Source organism: Papio anubis, chromosome 1 (genome assembly GCF_008728515.1).
Source record: "Papio anubis isolate 15944 chromosome 1, Panubis1.0, whole genome shotgun sequence".
Classification (NCBI taxonomy): Eukaryota; Metazoa; Chordata; class Mammalia; order Primates; family Cercopithecidae; genus Papio; species Papio anubis.
The window spans coordinates 40,917,619-40,939,858 of NC_044976.1; the positions used below are offsets into that span (position 1 = coordinate 40,917,619).

Genomic DNA, 22,240 nt, shown 5'->3' on the forward strand with positions numbered 1-22,240 from the left:
CCCCAGCTACTCAGGAGGCTGAGGCAAGAAAATTGCTTAAACCCCGGAGGTGGAGGTTGCAGTGAGCCAAGATCGTGCTACTGCACTCCAGCCTGGGCAACAGAGCAGGCTAAACAGGCGAGACTCCATCTCAAAAAAAAAAAAGTGTTGTTGTTATTGTAATATTGAATGTTATTGTTGTTACTATTGTCGTCATTATCATCATAATCTTCTCAGTAAGATGAAAAAAGTTCATTTGGCCAGAACAAAATGTTTAGAGACAAGGAAAGTGGCAAGAAAATGAGGCTAGAAAGGTAAGCTAGACTTAGGTCATGTAGAACTTAACAGACTACACTGAGTTTGAACCTGTTCATGAAGGTATTGGTCTGTGGTTTTCCTATCACATAGTATCTGTATCTGGTTTTGGTATTAGGGTAATGTTTGTCTCAAAAAATTACTTAGGAAGTGTCCCCTCTCCTTCAATTTTTTTTGGAAGAGATTACAGAGAATTGGTATCATTTCTTTCTTAAATGTTTGGTAGAATTCACCATAAAATCATCTGGGCCTAGCACTTTATTTTTTGGAAGGTAATTAATTACTGATTCAATTTCTTTAACAGATATAGGCCAGCTTGGATTATCTGTTTCTTCTTGTGTGAGTTTTCGTAGTTTGTGTCTTTCGAAGAATCAGTCCATATAATGTAAGTTATCATATTTGTAGGCAGAGTTGTTCATAATATTCCTTTATTATCCTTTTAATGTCCATGGAGTTAGTAGTGGTGGCCCGTCTTTCATTTTGATTTTTTTTTTTAATGTTTTATTTATAAAATAGAGATGGGGCTTTGCTGTGTTGCCCAGGCTGGTCTCAAGTTCCTGCATTCAAGTGATACTCCTGCCTCAGCCTCCCAGAGTGCTAGGATTATATATGTGAGCCATTGTGCCTGGCCACATTTTTTATATTATTAATATTTGTCTTCTCTATTTATTAGTTAGCCTGGCTAGAAGTTTATCTATTTTATTCATCTTTTCAAAGAACAAACTTTTGGTTTCATTTATTTTTCTCTATTGTTTTATTGTTTTCAATCCCATTGACTAATACTCTCATTTTTACTATTTATTTGCTTTAGGCTTATAATGTTCTTCTTTCTCTAGTTTCCTAAGGTGAAAGCTTAGATTACTGATTTTAGATTTTTCTTCCTTTATAATATATGCATGTAATACTACAAGTTTTCTGCTATGTTGTAGCCTATAAATTTTGTAAGTTGTATTTCATTTTCATTTGGTTTAAAATATTTTTAATTTATTGAGACCTCCTCTTTGACTCATGTATTATTTAGAAGTGTGTTGTTTATCCCAAATATTTAGAATTTTCCATCTCTCTTTTTCTTATTGATTTATAGTTTCATAATATCAGTTTAAACAGTTGTGTGACATTCTGTTACATAGATATATCATACTTTATGTAATACTTATATCTTTTAGACTTTTTTGCTATTATAAAGCTATAATAAATATCTTTATACATGCAACTGCAATGAAGTATGATGAAGTGTGGTAAGTGTTATACTAAAGGAGGTTTAGGTTGCCATGATAGTACATAACACGGATACCTCTGGAGTGAGGGAGCTTAAGAAAGACTTCCTCAAAGAAAGTGATTTATGCTGAAAATGAAGTAGTTGGTATCAAGAAGCTAAATAGAGAATAGTGTGGAGGACGACTTTGAGGAAGTGAAAAAGTTGATTGGCTGAACGAAAATAAGGCTAGGGACAGTGGTGAGAAAATGAGATGAGGAAGGTGAGGTAGGCCTAGCTCATGCAGAACCTTAGATTTTTTGTTTGTTTGTTTGTTTAGAGTCAGGGATCTTGCTCTGTTGCCCAGGCTGGAATACAGTGGCACAATCATGACTCACTGCAGCCCTGAACTCCTGAGCTCAGGTGATCCTCCTGCCTCCACCTACTGAGTAACTAGGACTATAGGCATGCTCAACATGCCCAGGCTAATTAAAAAAAAAAAAATTAGGGACAGGATCTCCCTATGTTGCTCAGGTTGTTTTAGAACTCCTGGGGTGATCCTCCAGTCTCAGACTCCCACAGTGTTAGGAGGTGTGAGCCATAGTGCTACAGATCCTCACGAGCCACAGTGCCCAGCTCTTGTGAGCCACAGTGCCCATTTCTCATGCAGAACCTATCAAGCCATGGTGAACAGTTTGGAGTTTACCTTAAGAGTAATGGGGTTCCTGAATCAAAGAACAGAAAATATATATATAAAAATAAGAGTAATGGGGAGCCACTATAGGATTTTGAGCAGAGGAAGTAGTATGACTAGTTTGCAATTTAGAAAGAACACTCTGACTGCTAAAAGAGGCTCAGGCTACAGAGAATGCAGGGAGTCTTATCCATACACCAATTTCTTAATTTTATTCATTGGCAGACCTGGTTTGTTAGTCTTTTATTTTTCAAACTCTGTATCAATTAACTTCTCACATATTCATGGGTTACTCTTTTAATTTTGACTTCCTACTTTGCTTTTTTTCTTTTTGTAGAGATGGGGGTCTCACTCTGTCACCCAGGCTGCAGTGCAGTTGTGTGATCAAAGTTCACCGCAGCCTTGACCTCCCAGGCTCAAGCACTTCTCCCACCTCAGCCTCCAGAGCAGCTGGGACTACAGGCGCATGCCACCATGCCTGTCTAATTTTAAAAAAACTTTTTTATAGAGACAAGTTCTCACTATGTTGCCCAGGCTGCTCTTGAACTTTTGGGCTCCAGCGATCCTCCCACCTTGGCCTCCCAAAGTGCTGGGATTATAGGTGTGAGCCACCATGTCCAGCCAACTTCCTACTTTCCGATTCTAGTTTTCAGGTCTCAAATTTTACTGCCAATAACTCAAGTGTTTTTAGTTTCAGTGGATCAAAACTTCTCTTTTAGTTCCAAGGCTTCTCTCTTAGTTCAGAAATTGAGAGTGTAACCAAAAAGAAGTAGGCCATAATAGCAGGTATACAGTTAATTAGATGAAAGAGAGATGAAAGAGAGGATATTGCTGTAGAAGTGGATGTGAAAGGTAGAAAATTAGCTATAGCAGTCCTTGGAGAGTCTGCACTTATTTCCAAGAAACGTAAGGAGAAGAACTAGAGGTGGAGAGATGTGAGCCCATGTCTCAAATATAATCATCCCCCAATAACCTGTTGATTTCTCAGAATACTGAAGTTAGAGAAAGCAAACTTATTTGTCTAATGTCAGTATTTTACTGCCCTAGCATGCAGGTGAGACTTTTGCCCACCAGTACTATTTCATTATCATCATCACAGTCTTCGAGATGAATCTCCTAAGTCCAGAGAACCTTGGTCTGAAATCCTCAGAAAAGTCTTTCCACAAACTGTACTCTATTCCTGAAATGCCAAGGGTTTGGTCTAGGTCCCATTGCTTAGTGCAATGAGTATTGCCAGAGAAGTGCAATGAGTTTGCCAGGGAAGAAGGCTTTATTAGGGTGCCACAGTTGAGGAGAATGGGAGATCAGTCTCAAATCTATCTCCCTGACCAACTAAAATTTGGGGGGTTATAGCAGGGAAGGAATGTAAAACAGGAATTAGTGAGGGGTAAGGAACCAATCATAAGGAATGAGGCATCTCATTTTCTGGATGCTATGATCTGGTGAATTTTAGTTTCTTGCCTGAGGGTCAGTCTCCTGAGGGAGGAACTCAGATATAAATTTCAAGTTTTAAGACTGGGAATGGTACATTTCTACATTTGTTCAAAAAACTATAAATGTAATTTCTATGGGCCAGTTGGGCCAGTTTCATAATGAGACTGAAAGAGCAAAGTGCTAATGGCCCTTGTAGGGGTGAAGGGAAAATTTCCCCTCCCCTTCTGAAGGTTTTCTGAAAAGCCAACTGACAAAAAGCAGATTAATAGGAGAAAAAGCAAACACAATTTTATTAACGTGGGGTGGGGAAAATCAAGTGTGATGACCCAATAGCTGAGTGTGTTGCAGAAGCTTATATACCCGTTTCCAGGGCAGAGGGAGATGAGGAATGTAGACAATTCCAAGGGATAGTAACTCATTAGGGAGAATGAAGGGACCCTGGAGACAAAAATTAATTCATAAATTATTCTCCTGGGAATTTGAATGAGTTTAAGAGATAATCGTTGTCTTGTGAAAAGGTCTGTGGAGGAGTTGTTATATTCTTCAATCTTCTTTTCTGAAGATCCATAAATAATGCAATTTCAGGGAGGCGATGGGTATAATTATTCTCCTTGGTAAGTCCAGTCTTCATGCAGATAAGGGAAAAGCCTCTTCTAGCATCTGCTGATCTCTAAGGGCCTTTCATTCAAAATATTTAGTATACCAGGGTACCATATTTGGGGTAAAATTCTCTGAGTTCCTTTGCCCTCTTTTGGAAAATGGTAATTTTTCTCATAAAATGCAGGCTCATTTATGATTCATTTATAGCAGTGTTAATGTGTGCTTATTAGTATCAATAGTGCTTTTAACTAACATTACCTTGAACCCAGAAGATGAAGGGCTCCACTCGTAAAGCAGTAAGGAAGAAAGAATATGGGATTCAGGATTCAAGCCCTACCTCCACCTTGTCTTAACTGTTCTCTGTACCACAACTTCCTCATCTTTGAAATAAGGACAATTACTTTTTCCTCATAGGGTCATGTTGATGAGTGAGTGAGAGAACTAAGGAAAGCTTCTGTCACAAAAGAGGTTCCCTGTGTTGGTCCCTTTAGCTTATAGACACATACCCTACTTCATTGAACCAAAAAAAAAAAAAAAAAATCCCTTGTGATGCCATAAAATTTTAGGTCTGAATTTCATTTGCAATTCATAGTGTGATTTAATGTACATTAATTGCCCTCAGGAAACTCCTATATCAGAACATAGATGAGTTACACAGGCAAGTGAGAACCTTACAAGATAAAGAAAATCTACTGGAAATGACCTGTTCTCAGCAACAATCCAGAATTCAGCAACAAGAGGCCCTACTTAAACAACTGCAAAATGAGAAAAGAAAATATGATGAGGTAAGAAAGTAAATAGACATGCTTCTCAGTTTTCCTATTCTCCTGTTAGTCACAGCTAATTCTTATTGAGTGCCTACCACTTTACTAAACTTAATTGTTTAGTCAGGGTTCAGTCAGGAAAGTAGAATCTACTCTAGGTATTTCAAGCAAGAAGAGATTTAACGGGAATACGAGCTTACAAAACAGTTGGAAGGGACCAGGGGAGAGTAGAGTCAGAAAGGACTGCTGCTAGCTTTCAATAAATCCAGAAATTCAGAAATCACAGAGAAGTCACCTCCTGCAGCGTCAAAGTGGAGAATTTGCAGGAACTCTCCTGAAGCTCCTGCAAATGTCTCATCTGTTGTCTGCCCTTTTATCCATCTGCTAGTGCTAGAGAACTGTTGGGGGGAAAGACAAACAAACCTGTTTCTTCTTTCTGTGCTCGTACCACTCTCAATACTTCACTTCTGATATAGTTTGGATGATTCTTCTCCCCAAATCTCATGCTGAAATGTAATCCCCATCATTGGAGGTGGGGCTTGGGGGGAGGTGGTTTGGTCATGGGGGTGGCTCCCTCATAAATGACTTGATGCTGTCCTCACGATAATGACTTATTGTGAGATCTAGATGTTTAAAAGTGTGTGGCACCTCTCTGCTCTCTCTTGCTCCCACTCTCGCCATGTGACATGTCTGCTCCCATTTCACCTACCACCATGATTGTTAGCTTCCTGAGGCCCTCACCAGAAGCTGAGCAGATGGCAATACCACGCTTCCTGTATAGTCTGCATATCTGTAAGCCAACTAAACTTCTTTTCTTTATAAATTACCCAGTCTCAGGTATTTCTTTATAGCAGTGCAAGAACAGCTTGACGGAGAAAATTGGTACCAAGAAGCAGAGCGTTGCTGAAAAAGATACCTGAAAATGTGGAAGCAACTTTGGAACTGGGTAACAGGCAGAGATTGGAAGTTTGGAGGGCTCAGTAGACGACAGGAGGACCAGGAGCAGTGGCTCACAACTGTAATCCCAGCGCTTGCCAGGAATTCGAGGCCAGCCTGGGCAACATAGTGAGACCTTGTCTCAACAGAAAAATAACAAATTAGCCAGACATGGTGGCACGGACCTGTAACACCAGCTACTCAGGAGGCTGAGGTGGGAAGATCACTTGAGCTGGGAGGTCGGGGTTGCAGTGAGCCATGATCATGCCACTACACTATAGCCCAGGTGACACAGCAAGACCCTGTCTAAAAAAAAAAAAAAAAAAAAAGAGGATGAAAATTCGTAGCTTCTTAGAGACTGGTCAAATGGTTATGACCAAAATACTGATAGAAATATACACAGTAAAGGCCAGCCTAGTGAGGTCTCAGATGGAAATGAGGAAGTTATTGGGAACTGGAATAAACATCACTCGTGTTATACCCTAGCAAAGAAATCCTGCATTGTGTTCATGTACCAAGGATCTGTGGAACTTTGAACTTAAGAGTGGTGAGTTAGGGTCTCTGGCAGAAGAAATTTCTAAGCAGCAAAGCATTCAAGATGTGGCCTGACTCCTTGTAACAACCTATGATCAGATATGGGAGCAAAGGAATGACTTAAAGTTGGAACTTATATTCAAAAGGGAAGCAGCGCATAAAAATTCAGCAAATTTGCAGCCTGGCCATGTGGCAGAGAAAGAATCCCAGCAGGGTACTACAGCTCAGCTGTGGCTCAAAGGACCCCAGACACAGCTAAGGCTGCCTGTCCAGAGGATGCAAACCATAAGCCTTGGTGCCTTTCATGTGGTGTTAAACCTGTGGGTACACAGATTGCAAGAGTGAAGGAGGCTTGGCAGCTCCCACATAGATTTCAGATGATGTGTGAGAAAGCCTGGGTGCCCAGGCAGAACCCTGCCACAGGGGCAGAGCCCTCACAGAGAAGTTCTAATAGGGCAATGCTGAGGGGAAACGTGGGGTTGGGGTCCCCACACAGAGTCCCCACTGGGGCACTGCCTATTGGAGCTATAAGAAGTGGGCCACTGCCCTCCAGACCCCAGAATGGTAGCTCCACAGGCAGCTTGCACCCTGTACCTGGGAAAGCCTCAGACACCCAACTCCAACCAGTGAGATCAGCCACAGGGGCTGCGGCCGCAAAGCCACAGGAGAAGAGCTGCCGAAGGCCTTGGGAGCCTACCCATTGCACCATTGTGCCCTGGATGTGGGACATGGAGTCAAGGGAGAGTATTTTGGAGCTTTAAGATTTAATGACTGCCTTGGTGAGATTTAGACTTGCATGGGGCCTATTGATTCTTTTTTTTTTTTTTTTTTTGATAACGGGGCTTGCTCTGTCGCCCAGGCTGGAGTGCAGTGGCCGGATCTCAGCTCATTGCAAGCTCCGCCTCCCGGGTTTATGCCATTCTCCTGCCTCAGCCTCTGGAGTAGCTGGGACTACAGGCGCCCGCCACCTCGCCCGGCTATTTTTTTGTATTTTTTAGTAGAGACGAGGTTTCACCGTGTTAGCCAGGATGGTCTTGATCTTCTGACCTCGTGATCCGCCCGTCTCGGCCTCCCAAAGTGCTGGGATTACAGGCTTGAGCCACCGCGCCTGGCCTGACTCTTCCTTTTGGCTAATTTTTCCCTTTTGGAATTGTGATGTTTACCTAAAGCCTGTACTACCATTGTATCTTGGGAGTAAATGACTTATTTTGATTTTTACAGGCTCATAAGTGGAAGGAGATAAGTCTCAGAAGAGACTTAGGACTTTGGACTTGATGCTCAATGAGTTAAGACTTTCGGGGACTATTTGTAGGGGTTGATTGTATTTTGTAGTGTGAGAAACACATGCAATTTGAGGGGTCATGGGTGGAATGATACGGCTTGGATCTTTGTCCCCTCCAAATCTCATGTTGAAATGTAATCCCCGTTGTTGGAGGTTGGGTCTGAGGGGAGGTGTTTGGGTCATTGGAGTGCATCCATCATGAATGGCTTGGTGCTGTCCTCCTGATAGTGAGTGTGCTCTTCATGAGATCTGGTTGTTTAAAAGTATGTAGCCAGGCATGGTAGCTCATCAGTCTTCTCATTAGTTTACAAAAAGACACTTACCATTCAGAGATTCCAAGAGTTTTAGGAGCAGCGTGCCAGGAAATAGGACAAATATCAAAATATGTATGTATTATACCACAGTAACACAAGAAAAATTACTTTTCCTTCCCTTATGCTTTCCAAATTGTGTGCAAGTTCCTCTCATCTGCAGAAACTACACTTGATCCCTGCTAGCAGGGGAGTCTGGAAAATGCAGTTTTCAGGCTTCCAAGCTCATGGCCCAGGGGAAAGCTTAGAAGAGTGGGGTCATGTTGAGTTCTAGCACAGTCCACTTTGGATACTCAGCATCCATACAAATGCTTTTACCTCGTGGCTTAACTTCTAAACTACAAGAAGAATATCATGCTTCCACTTAATATGATGCACTACAAATCATATAAAGGCACACTGTCTGCATAAAAATAAAGAATACTCAAAGTCCAATCAGTATCTATGATTATTTTGGGGTGATGTTCATTTTACTTCAGTCTCAATCCACATGCATGGATATACTATAACATTAAAACTTAATTATAGGCCAGATGTGGTGGCTCACAACGATAATCCCAATGATTTAGGAGGCTGAGGTGGGAGGATTGCTTGAGCTCAGGAGTTTGAGGCCAGCCTAGGCAACATAGCAAGACCCTGTCTCTACAAAAAAAAATTTTTTTTAATTAGCTGGGCCTGATGGTGTGCACCTGCAGCTCTAGCTACTTGGAAGGCTGAGGTGGGAGGATTGCTTGAGCCCAGGAGGTCAAGGCTTCAGTGACTTATGTTTGTGTCACTGCACTGCAGCCTGAGTGACAGAGTGAGACCTCAAGTGAAAAAAGAAAAAGCTTAATTAGGAGCCAGAAACTTATAATTAAGCATGTGCCTGTAGTACTAGCTGCTTAGGAGACTGAGGCAGAAGGATTGCTTGTGGCCAGAAGTTCAAGGCTCAGTATGCTATGATTGCACCTGTGAATAGCCCCTGTATTCCAGACTGGGCAACATAGCAAGATCTCATTTCTTAAATTAAAACATCATGGTCTTCTGCTCTAAATAAAATAAAAAAGAAATGAAAATTTTAAAAATTAAAACAAAAAATTATAAAGTTAACTACCAGTAATACAATAGCACACATTTTGCTAATGGGTATTGGCATAAGAAGCCATTCCCAATTTCATCTCTTGGTCCCTTTTCATGTATTCTGGCGAGGGGAGAAATAATATCATGTATCAATCACAGTTAAAAGTTTATACATCATCTTGTAAGACAGCACCTCAAACCTATGAAGTGTTGTCACCTGGCCAGCATCATAGCTAAGTCTTCCATAGGTAATTTCACTGGTTTTTTTTTTTTTTTCCAGATTGGTTTTTCTGCATGACAGGATATATGGTAGAACCCATGAATCATATGATTATATGAGCCATTGTTTCACTTTTCTTACTGTAGAATGATTTTCTTGGTCAGAAGCAATGTTTCGGTTTTTTTTTTTTTTTTTTTTTACTATTATTACTACAAGTCTAGATCTGAGTTATATATCATGACAAGAAATAAGGAATTTGGTGAGTCCACAGATGGTGGTCCTGGCAAAAGCATTATGGACAGAAAAAGCAAATCCAGGCCAGGCATGGTGGCTAATGCCTGCCATCCCAGCACTTTGGAAGCCCAAGGTGGGGCAGATCACTTGAGATCAGGAATTCGAGACCATCCTGGCCAACATGGAGAAATCCTCTCTCTACTAAAAATACAAAAATTAGCCGGGTGTGGAGGCGCATGCCTGTAATTCCAGCTACTTGGGAGGCTGAGGCAGGAGAGTCGCTTGAGCCCGGGAGGCAAAAGTTGCAGTGAGCTGAGATTGCGCCACTGCATTCCAGCCTGGGCAACAGAGCAAGACGCTGTCTCAGAAAAAGAAAAACAAAAGAAAAAGCAAATCTATATTTAAAATAAGTCTCTAGTCCACTGAGAGCAAATTGTCATTCTATCCATGATAGAAAGGTAATGAACCTGCTACCAGGTTGCTTGCTGGTTCTCCCAGGAGATGGTGCCATATTACTTGCTCAGCATTTATATTGGGATCTTGGCGTTTGGCAAATTAAGTGGATTAGCCTTAGTGACTCCCTGAAAAATATATATTCCTGCTATCATGCACCTTGTCCATGAGCCCACTAAGCAGGCAAATGGGTGCTAGAAAGAGGCTAATTGACATGTACAGAAAGCACTGTTTGTTCCATCTGATTATTGAGTGACGCCTCTGGTGCGAATGCCCTGGGGTGAGCAAAAACATGTGAAACAGACTTCTAGGTTCTGACCCAGCATGTAAGAAGCTTGGAAGTTGTCACTGTATCCTGACAACAAGTGAAATGCCAAACAAACTGAAAAATCAACACATTTCCCCAGATCCTTCAGAGGAAGGAGAGAGGTCACAGTCCAAACCACTACCCCGAAAATTAGAGATACCTATAGGCAAATACAGACAATCACAACTTACTGGAGCAAAACCTTCATGAGGGCCAGTGCCCAGGTTTGGAAACCTGAACAGTAAATGATGGACTGCTGGAGGCTCAGCGTATCAAGTCTGAGAGAGAGAAACTCCAGAGGGACCCAGTCATTAGGGGACTTAGACACATTTGTGAGTGTTACCTCCTTCAGCATACCAGGTTCTTATAGTGAATATCTGAGAAAAATCCCCTTTTGCTTCCAGCAGGGGGAGAGAAGGGGAGCACTTGAAACTTCCTAACAAGGTCAGCCCGCGGGAGAAACTAACCAGAGCCTAAGCTGCTGGGGTTTTGTCAGAGGCTAACAGACCTAGGGAAATAGAAATATCCAACTCCAGCCAACTCTAGCCATCTTGTCCTGCAAAAAGGGAGGTGGGTGGAGAAAAGAAACAAGCACATGTGAAGTTCACAGTCCAGAGGCACAAGCTTACTAAAAGACTGTACCTAATCACAGAGCTATAGAATGCCACCCATCCACCCCAACACTTCACCACCACATCACTAACGACCCATTTAACAGCAGTTGCCTTTACCCAATGCATCATGTTTCGCTATCAAGAAAAAATTACAAGACACACTAAAAGGCAAAAAACACAGTTTGAGCAGAGTAAACATTAGAAGCAGACTCAGATATAGCAGGAATATTGAAATTATCAGACCAGAAATTTTAAATAACTATGATTAATGTGCTGAGGGCTCTAATGAATAAAGTAGACCACATGCAAGAAGAGATGGACAATGCAAGCAGAGAGCGGGAAACCCTAAGAAAGAACCACATAGAAATTCTGTTACAGTGTTTTTGATGTTTAAGTCAAGATCAAAAACACTGTAACAGAAATGAATACCTTGATGGGCTTATTAATAGACTGCATACAACTGAGGAAAGAGCCTCTGTCCTTGAGGACATCTTAATAGAAATCTAAAAACTGAAAAGCAAACAAAAAATGCTAAAACAAACAAACAAAAACAACAGAATATCTAAGATCTGTGGGATAAATGTAAGAGGTATGATAGATATATATGGGAAATAACCAAAGGAGAAGAAATAGAGGAAGGAACAGAAGACATATTTGAAATAATAATCATGATTGAGAATTTCCTGAGATTAATGTCAGACACCAAACCAGAGATTTCAGGAAGCTCAGAGAACATCAAGCGGATAAATGCCTGAAAAACTACATCTAGGCATAAAATTTTCAAATGACAGAAAATCAAAGAGAAAAAAAAATTCTGAAAGAGGAAAAAATAAATAGCCTTACCCAGAGAGGAACAAAGATAAGAATTACTTCCAACTTTTCTTCAGAAACCGTGCAAGCAAGAGAAGAGTGGAGTGAAATATTTAAAGTGTTGAGGCTGGGCACAGTGGTTTGCACCTGTAATCCCAGCACTTTGAGAAGCCGAGGCAGAAAGGTCACTTGAGACCAGCCTGGGCAACATGATGAAACCCCATCCCTACCAAAAAAGTTTTTTAATTAGCTGGGTATAGTGGTGCACACCTGTGGTCCCAGCTGAGTGGCCCTAGAGTTTACAATATACAACTAACCCAAGTCCACTTTCAAATAACACTATACCATTTCAGGAGGCTGGAGGAGGAGGATCGCTTGAGCCTGAAGGTCTAGGTGGCAGTGAGTTGTGATCATGCCACTGCATTCCCGTCTAGGGGACAAAGCAAGGATCTGCCTTTAAAAAAAAATGGCCAGGCATAGTGGCTCACACCTGTAATCCCAGCATTTTGGGAGGCTGAGGCAGGAGGATCACTTAAGGCCAGGAGTTCAAGACCAGCCTGAGCAACATAGTGAGACTCCAATCTCTACAAAAAAATGGAAAAAAAAAAAAAAAAAACTTAGCCAGGTGTGGTGGAGCACCACCTGCAATCCCAACTACTTGGGAGGCTGAGGTGGGAGGATCGCTTGAGCCCAGGAGTTCAAAGCTGCAGTAACCATGATTGCGCCACTGCATTCTGGCCTGTGAAATAAATAAATACATAAATAGTAAAGTATTGACAGAAAAAATTACCAACCTAGAATTCTGTACCTTGCAAAATTATCCTTCCAAAGTGAGGGAAGCTGGGCATGGTGGCTCATACCTGTAATCCCAGCACTTTGGGAGGCCGAGGCAGGAGGATCTCTTGAGCCAAGGAGTTCAAGATCAATCTGGGCAACATAGTGATAACCTTATCTCTACAATATATATATATATATTAGCTGGATGTGGTGGCATGCATCTCTAATTCCAGCTACTGGGGGTGGGGTGGGGGTCTGGGAGTGGGTTGAGGTGGAAGGATTTTTTGAGCCCAGGAGGCTGAGGCTGCAATGAGCTGATACAGTAAGAAAGGAGGGACAATGGAATTATATAAAATGCTCAATTAAAATTACAAAAGGCAGAAAAAGCATGGAAGACAAAAGTAGCAACAAAGAATAAGAGTAACTAATAGAAAATAGTAATAAATGTGGTAGATATAAATCAAATTATATTAATAATCACTTTAGACATCAATGGTTTAAAGGCACCAATTAAAAGAGAATGTCCAAGTTGGTCATGCCACTGCACTTCAGCCAGGGTGACAGAGTGGGACCCTGTCTCAAAAAAAAAAAAAAGTAAAGGTGAGGGCCAGGTGTGGTAGCTCATACCTGTAATCCCAGTACTTTGGGAGGCCAAGATGGGAAGATCGCTCAAGATCAGGAGTTTGAGACCAACCTGGGCAACATAGTAAGACTCTATCTCAACAACAACAACAAAAAATTGTTTCTAAGTGAAAGAGAAATACTTTCTCAGACAAAAAAAATTAAGGGAATCTGTTACCTTGCAAGAAATGTTAAAAGAAGTTCTTTAGAGAGAAGGGAAATAAAATATAGACCAGAAACCAGGATCTACATAAGGAAGGAAAAGCATTGGAGAATAAATAAGTGAAGGTAAAGTAAAAAGTTTCATTTTTAAATTTTAGTTGATCTAAGAGATAAGTTGTTCAGTATAATAGCAACAATGTATTTGATTATGTGTGTCATATATAATTGTGTGTATAAATATATATACACACACATACGTACACTTAGATATGCTTATGTGTAAGTGAATTAATGACAACAATGATATAAGGGACAAGAAGGAAGAATTAGGATTATCTTCTTATTATAAGGTACTCATACTAACTGTGAAGTGGTATAGTGTTATTTGAAAGCAGACTTGGGTTAACTGTATATTTTAAACTCTAGGGCCACTAGAAAAAATAGAAAGAAGTACAACTGATACCCTAAGAAAGGAGAGACAATGGAATCATATTAAATGCTCAATTAAAATCACAAAAGGCATAAAAAGCATGGAAGACAAAAATAGCAACAAAGAACAACTAATAGAAAATAGTAATAAATATGGTAGATATTAATCTAATTATATTAATAATCACTTTAGACATCAATGATTTAAGTGCACCAATTAAAAGAGAATGTCTAAATTGGTCAAAGTTGAACAAAACCCAACTATATGTTGTCTACAAGAAGCCCACTTTAAATATAAAGACATATGTAAATTAAAAGTAAATGGATGGAGAAGGATGTAACATGCTAACACTAATCAAAAGAAAGTGAGAGTAGCTAAATTAATTTCAGACAGCACATACTTCTGAGCAAGGGAAGTGTATTAGTCCATTCTCATGCTGCTATAAAGACATACCTGAGACTGGGTAATCTATAAAGAAAAGAGTTTTAATTGATTCACCATCCTACATGGCTGGGGAGACTTCAGGATACTTACAATTATGGCAGAAGATAAAGGGGAAGCAAGGCACATCTTACATGGCTGGAAGAGGAAGAGAGAGTGAGACGGGAGGTGCTAAACACTTTCAAACAACTGGATCTTGTGACAACTCTATCACCAGACAGCACTAGGAGCATGGAGCTAAACCATTAGAAACCACCCCCATGATCCAATCACCTTCCACCAGGCCCCACCTTCAAGACTCGGGATCACAATTCAGCATGAGATTTGGTGGGGGAAACAGAACCAAGTCATATCAGGAACTTATCCAGGATAAAGAGGAACATTATTTAATGATTAAAAAGGTCAATTCTCCAAGAAGACAAAAACAATCTTTAATATGTATGTGCCTAACAAAAGAATGTCAAAATATGTGAGGCAAAAATTGATACAACTGCAAGGAGGAGTAGGTGAATTCACTGTTATCATTGCAGATTTTAATACCTCTCTATCAGCAATGGACAGATCCAGCAGGCAGAAAATCAGTGAGGACATAGTTGAAATCCACACCACTATAAACCAGCTGGATATAGTGGACATCTATAGACTACTTCATTCAACAACAGCAGATTACACATTCTTCTCAAGCTGTCATGGAATGTTAAGATAGACCACATTCTGGGCCATAAAACACACATTAACAAACATGAAAGAATAGAAATCATGCAATGCATGCTCTCAGACCCTGATATGGTTTGGCTCTGTGTCCCCACCCAAATCTCATGTTGATTAGTGATCCCGAGTGTTGGAGGAGGGGCCTTGTGGGAGGTGATTGGATCATTGGAGTGGTTTCTGATGGTTTAGCACCATCCCCCTAGTGCTGCCTCATGATAGAGTTCTCACGAGATCTGGTTGTTTGAAAGTGTGTAACACTTCCCCCTGTGTGCTCTCTCTCTCTCGCTCTTTCTCTCTCTCTCTCACTGTCGCTCTCGCTCTCGTGCTCTCTCTTCCTCCCTCCCTCCCTCTTTTTCTCTGTCTCTCCCCAGCTCCTCTGTGGTAAGACATGTCTTGCTTCCCCTTCACCTTCCGCCATGATTGTAAGTTTCCTGAGGCCTCCCAGTCATACTTCCTGTATAGCTTGTGGAACTGCAAGTCAATTAAATATCTTTTCTTCATAAATTACCCAGTCTCAGGTACTTCCTTATAGTTGTGTGAGAATGGACTAATATAGACCCTAATGGAATTAAACTAGAAATCAGTAACAGAAAGATAGCTGGAAAACTCCCAAATACTTGGAGATTAAAACAACAGACTTGTAAACACAAAAGTCAAAGAAGAAATCACAAGAGAAATTTCAAAATATTTTGAACTAAATGAAAGTGAAAATACAACTTATCAAAATTTGTTGGAAAGTGGTTCTACAAAGGACATTTATAGCATTGAATGTATATATTAGAAGAGAAGAAAGACGGGAAGCATTGTGAGTGTCTGAAAGGAGAAAAACCCCTGAAGGCAGCTTGAAACAAAGAGAGGGATTGTGACTAACAACTCCAGCCCACAAAATCGTCCTGTTTATCTCAGCCAAAGGAGATGCAAAATCAGAGTGGCTGTTCTGCACCACCATGCTGTATGAGGCACAGTCCATGAGTCTTCTGGGCATGAACCCCTAGCTAGCCTTCCCACATAGCCAGGGCATCCCATTTTGGGACACCCCCAACCACAATCCAGGATGGGCAGCACTCCACATGTTTTGGAGAACTGAGGCAAACCTTGGCTTAAGGCACCCATCTAGTCCTGAAAAGGAGGCAGTGACCTAGGGTAAAGGGGATTCAACAGGTGAACTTCAAAGAACCTCTAAGCAAACATACCCTAGAAAGACCAAAAGAAGCCAGTCAGCAAAGACTGGAATAAATAAATAATCCTTCAATGTGAAGACAAAGATGTAAGCCCAAAAGAACAACAGCAAACAGGAAACCATGACCTCCCCAAACAGACAAAGCAAGGAGACAGTGACCAGCCCTAACAAGATGGTGATGTGTGAGGTTTTGGATCAAGAATTCAAAATGGCAGTTTTAAGGAAATTCAGTGAATTCCAAGATAACACAGAAAAGAAATTCAGAAATTCATCAGATAAATTCAACAAATATATTGAAATTATTAAAAATAGAACAGAAATCCTAGAACTGTGAGAAATGCAATTGCTGAACTGAAAAATGGACTGAAGGCTGTTGACAGCAGAATGGATAAAGCAGAAGAATCAGTGAGCTCAAGACAGGGTATTTGAAAATATACAGAAGAGAAAAAAAAGATCTAAAATCAATTATCTAAGTTTCGACCTTAGAAAATTACAAAAAGAAGAGCAAAGTAAATCCAAAGTAAGCAGAAAAAAATTAAAAATTAGAGGAGAAATCAATGAAATTATCTAACATGGTGATGTTTGTGTAAAAAAAATTTTAAAGAAATCAGTGAAATTTAAATGGAAACTCAATAGAACAATGAAACCAAAAACCGGTTCTTTGAAAAGATAAATAAAATTGATAGACCTCTAGCCAGGCTAACAAAAAAAAAAAAAAGGGAGAGAGGACATAAATTACAAATTACAAATAATAGAAATGAAAGAGGGAACATTACTACAGATGCCACGAACATTAGAGCAATCATCAATAAATATTATGAACAACTTTATGCCCACAAATGTGATAACCTAAATAAAATGGACCAATTCCTTGAAATAGTCTACCAAAATTCACGCAAGAAGAAATAGACAATCTGAATAGAACTATATCTATTAAAGAAATTGAATCCATATACTAGCCTTCTAAAACAGAAAGCAACAGGCTCAAATGGTTTCACTGGTGATTTCTACCACACATTTAAGAAATAAATTAAATCAATTCTCTATAGTCTCTTTAGGAGATGGAAGCAGAGGGAATACTCCCTAATTAATTCTATGTGGCTGGAATTCCCTTCATACCAAAACCAAAGACATTACAAGAAAAATATAGACCAGTATCTCTCACATAGATATAAAAATCCTCAACAAAATATTAGCAAACCAAATCCGACAATGTATACAAAGAATTATGCACCATGATCAAGTGATTTATCTCAGGTATGCAAAACTGCTTCAACATTTGAAAATAAAGTGTATAATTCATTGCATCAACAAGCTAAAAAGGAAAATCACATGATTCTATCTATCGATGCTGTCTTAGTCTGTTTATGTGCTATAACAAAATACTTGAGGCTGGGTAATTTATAAACAACAGAAATTCATTTCTTACAGTCCTAGAGGCTGGGAAGTCTAAGATCGGGATGCCAGCAGTATTGGTGTCTGATGATGTCTGCTCTCTGCTTCCAAAATGACACTTTGTTGCTGCACCCTCTGGAGGGGAGGAACTCTGTGTCTTCACATAGTGGAAAGGATAAAAGGGTAAGAGGGGGCTCCCTTCAACTGGGAGCCCTTTTAGAAGGATGCTAATTCCATTCATGAGATCAGAGCCCTCATGACTTAATCACCTCCCAAAGGCCGTATCTCTTAATATTGTTGCATTGGGAATTATGTTTCAACAGGAATTTTGGAGGGAACACCATCATTCAAACCGTGGCAAATGCATAGAAAGGATTTGACAAAATCCAACATCCATTCACTATAAATGCTGTCAGTAAACTGAAAATATGGGAAACGTCCACATCATATGTCATCAGGGACATGCAAATTAAAACAACAATGAGATACGACTACATACCTATTAGAATGAACCAAAATCCAGAGCACTGACAACACCAAATGCTGGCAAGCATATGAAGCAATATCCTTGCACTCATTTATTGCTGGTGGGAATGCAGAATGGCACTGTCACTTTGGAAGACAGTTTGCTGGTTTTTCACAAAACTAAATGTACTCTCACCATATGATCCAGCAACCATGCTCCTTGGTATTTACCCAAAGGAGTTGAAAAAGTTATGCCTACCCAAAACCCTGCATACGGATGTTCATAGCAGCTTTATTCATAACTGCCAAAACTTGGAAGCAAGAAAAATGTCTTGCTTTGGACACCACTAAAAACTTGTAGCCCTCACTTAATAAATGGGTCGAAGGGACACGCATGGTGGCTCACACCTGTTATTCTAGGACTTTAGGAGGCTGAGGTGGAAGGATTGCTTGAGGCCAGAAGTTCGAGACCAGCCTGAGCAACATAGGAAGACCCTGTCTCTCCAATTTTTTTTTTTTTAATTAGCTGGGTGGTACATGCCTGTAGTCCTAGCTACTTGAGAGGCTGAGGCAGGAGGATCACTCGAGCCTAGGAATTTGAAGCTGCACTGAGCTGTGATTATACCACTGCACCCCCACATGGGCAACAGAACAAGACCCAAGCTCTAAAAAATAATAATGCCAGCAAGGAATGGTTTGTTAATTTTAGAAAGGCATTTGAGAGTGAGATTCTGTCTCTTAAAAAATTAAATTAAATTAAATGAGTTGAAGGAACAAATGTGGTGTATGTTGATTCCAGAATCTAAAGAGGCAACTCCAAGCACTTGGCCTTTTCTTCCATCAATAGCCCTCACTCCTCAGGTTGAAAGCCAGTATGGAGAGTCTGCTATTCCAGATTATTTTGACTATACATTCAAGAATTAGGGAAATAGCCACTGAGGAGATTCAGAAACATACACGTAGCCATTGAATCACTGCAGACGTGTCCTAAGATACACTGTGATTTTTAACTCCATTTTTCACCTCATTTCCTTAAGGTCCACACTCTGAATTGTGAAATTCAATAGTGCTTTGGGTTCCAAGGTATTAGTGTTGACTCGGAATCACTGTACTGCAGTTCCCCAAAAGTCTATATAATTCTCTTTCTCCAATGCCCGGTCACTTTGATAAGAGACTACAGGTCCTCTTTGGGGAATGTGTGGGAGAAGATCACATACTTGTGTCAGTATCACAGGGTTTTTCCTGAAGAAAACCTAGCACTCCCATCATGCTAAGGACTCTGCGTCTGTGGGCTGACCCAGGCCTAGGGATTGAACAACAAGACGCCATTACTTTCCATTCTTGTCATTTAAGTTGGGCCTCTGTTCACCAGACCTAGGGGGTTCCATTTATTTATTTATTTACTTACTTCTTTGTTTGAAAATACATTTCAAGTAAGACTTTAATTGGCTGCCTGTATATTTTAGTCCTACAGTCATTGTCATCAATTAACTATGACAAGATAGCTATAGGTCAAACCCTTTGATTGTATCTCTGGCCCAATTTCCTACTAACATTAATAATACTTCCTTGTATCTGGAAGTTAAGCACTGCCGCTTGACCTCTGACACTGTGTAGTACCATCATCCCCATTAAAATCAGGGAGCCATTTCACTGTTAGCACCTCCACTATTATCCTCAATAGGTTAGCATTATATAGCAAATTCAAGTAATTTGGTGCTTTCTTACCAGTGTTATTTGGTAAAGCCTTGGTGAGGGGAGTATCTTTTGGATTCCCATGGTTATGAAGAGTAACTTTAAACCCACTCCAAATTTCCCATCTGCTTACATTTTTGGATTCCTTTCTCTCCTTTATGCCAAAGAAATTTGGCAGCTTGATATCATTTAATATAAGTCACTTTTGTGTCCAAGTTTCAGTCAATCAAGAGAGCAAACAAAGTCACTATTTTTTTTAGAAAGGGTCTCACTCTGTCGCCCAGGCTGGAGTGCAGTAGTGCCATCATGGCTCACTGCAGCCTCAACTGCCTGGACTTAAGTGATCCTCTTGCCTCAGCCTCCCAAGTAGCTGGGACTACAGGCACGTGCAACCATGCCTGGCTATTTTTTTTATTATTATTATTGCATGTAGAGACAGAGTTTCAATATGTTGCCCAGGCTGGTCTTGAACTCCTGGGCTCAAGTGATCCACCTGCCTTGGCCTCCCAAAATGCTGGAATTACAAGCATGAGCTACTGCATCTGGCCCAAGGTCACTCTTAGATGTTCAAATTAACACATTAAATCCTGAATGTCCAATAAGTGCATTCATATTAATAAATTCAGCCTATTTAACATTACAGTTGACTATGAACAACATGGGTTTCAACTGTGTTGGTTCACTTGTATGCAGATTCTTTTGGAAATTTTTCTGAAGATTTGCCAGAATTTGAAAAAACTTGCAGATGAACCATATAGCTTAGAAACATTGAAAAAGTTAGACACCTCGTGAAAGCATATATGTAGATACTATTTTATCTTTACTACCATAAAGTATACATAACTCTATTATAAAGTTAATATTTATGAAAACACACAAACACTTACAGACCATACATAGCATCATTTGCAGTTGAGAGAAAGGTAAATAAATGTAAAGACACAGTATTAAATCATAACTGCATAAAATTAACTGTAGTACACACTGTACTGCTGTAATAATTTCATAGCCCCTGCCTTTTGGTATTGCAGTAAGTTTATTTATTTATTTATTTTGAGACAGATTTTCACTCTGTTGCCAAGCCGGAGTGCAGTGGTGTACTCTCGGCTCACTGCAACCTCTGCTTCCCGGGTTCAAATGATTCTCGCATTTCAGACTCCCTAGTAGCTGTGATTACAGGCATCCGCCCATCACACCTGGCTAATTTTTGTATTTTTAGTAGAGGTGAGGTTTCACCATGTTGGTCAGGCTGGTCTCGAACTCCTGACCTCAAGTGATCCACCTGCCTTGGCCTGCAGTGAGTTCACATGTTGCAGGTATCCTCTTAAAATGCCATGTGACACCATTCTTCTTTGCATGAGCAGTCTCCTCTCACCAGTAAATTTTGTGTTGAATTAAAAAGAGATCTCTCATGGGTCTCAAGTATTTTTCACTGTGTGTAGTGCAATACCATAAACCTTAAATTACAGCATGGGACTCATACAAATTAGCCACTAGTGATGTCGGAAATGCTGCCAAGAAACAAAGAAAAATTATGACATTACAATAAAAAGCTGAATTGCTTGATAGGTACCATAGATGAGGTCTGCAACTGTGGTTGCTCGACATTTCAAGATAAATGAATCCAACATGAGGACCATTATAAAAAAAGAAAAGCAAATTCATGAAGCTGTTGCTGCAGCTATGCTAGCAGGCATAAAAACCATGCATTTGTTGTGAAATACCTTTTTATCCATATTGAAAATGCAGCCTTTATGTTGGTGCAGGATTACTATAAGAAAGACATATCTATAGATTCTAATATGACTCAAGAAAAAGAGAAGTCATTATATGACAATTTAAACCAAAAGGAAAGTGAAGAATTTAAAGTTAGAGAATTTAAAGCTAGCAAAGTAGCAGCTACTAGGGAAGCTGATGTAGAAGGATCTCTTGAGACCAGGAGTTTGAGGCTATAGTGAGATATGATTGCACCTTTGTACTCTGGCCTGGGCAACAGAGAAAGACCCAATCTCTAAAGAATAATAATGCCAGCAAAAGATGGTTTGTTAATTTTAGGAAGAGGTTTCTCTTTAAAAAGGATGGTTTGTTAATTTTAGGAAGAGGTTTAGCTTTAAAAATGTCAAGAAAACAGGAGATGCAGTTTCTGCTGAGTGAGAGACAGCAGGTGAGTTCCCAGATGCCATTAAGAAAATAATTGTGACCAGGCACAGTGGCTCACTCCTGTAATCCCAACATTTTGGAAGGCTGAGGCAGGAGGATTACTTGAGGCCAGGAGTTCGAGATCGGCCTGAGCAACATAGCAAGAACTTATCTCTAAGGAAAAAAAAAAGAAAGGAAGAAAATCATTGAGGAAATAGGATATCTGCTGACCAGGTTTTGAATGCAGGTGAAAGTGCCCTATTCTGGGAAGAAAAAAAAAGTCACAAAGGACATTTATTTGTAAGGAAAATAAGTGAGCACGGATTTAAGGCAGGAAGGGAAAGGCTGACTCAACTGTTTTGTGCAGATGCAGTCGAGTTTATTGTCAGAACTGCCCTTATCTATGAAGCTTCTGATCCCCAAGCCTTGAAGGGAAAAGGTAAACAACAGCTGTCAGTCATTTGGTTGTATAAAAAGAAGGTC

General features: G+C 40.1%; 1 protein-coding gene and 1 long non-coding RNA gene across 12 annotated transcripts in view; one reads left to right on the forward strand and one right to left on the reverse strand.

The window, feature by feature from the left end:
• CCDC30 (coiled-coil domain containing 30) overlaps positions 1-22,240 on the forward strand; it is a 190,376-nt gene that overhangs the window by 118,997 nt on the left and 49,139 nt on the right. For all 10 annotated transcript variants that reach the window (XM_021940150.2, XM_031667593.1, XM_031667607.1 and 7 more), the window contains one exon: positions 4,840-5,002. In XM_021940150.2, coding sequence (XP_021795842.2) covers positions 4,840-5,002 — 163 coding nt within the window. The remainder of the gene's footprint in view (positions 1-4,839; positions 5,003-22,240) is intronic.
• The window catches only part of LOC108586682, a 70,198-nt gene that overhangs the window by 34,263 nt on the left and 13,695 nt on the right, over positions 1-22,240 (reverse strand). The window lies entirely within an intron of this gene.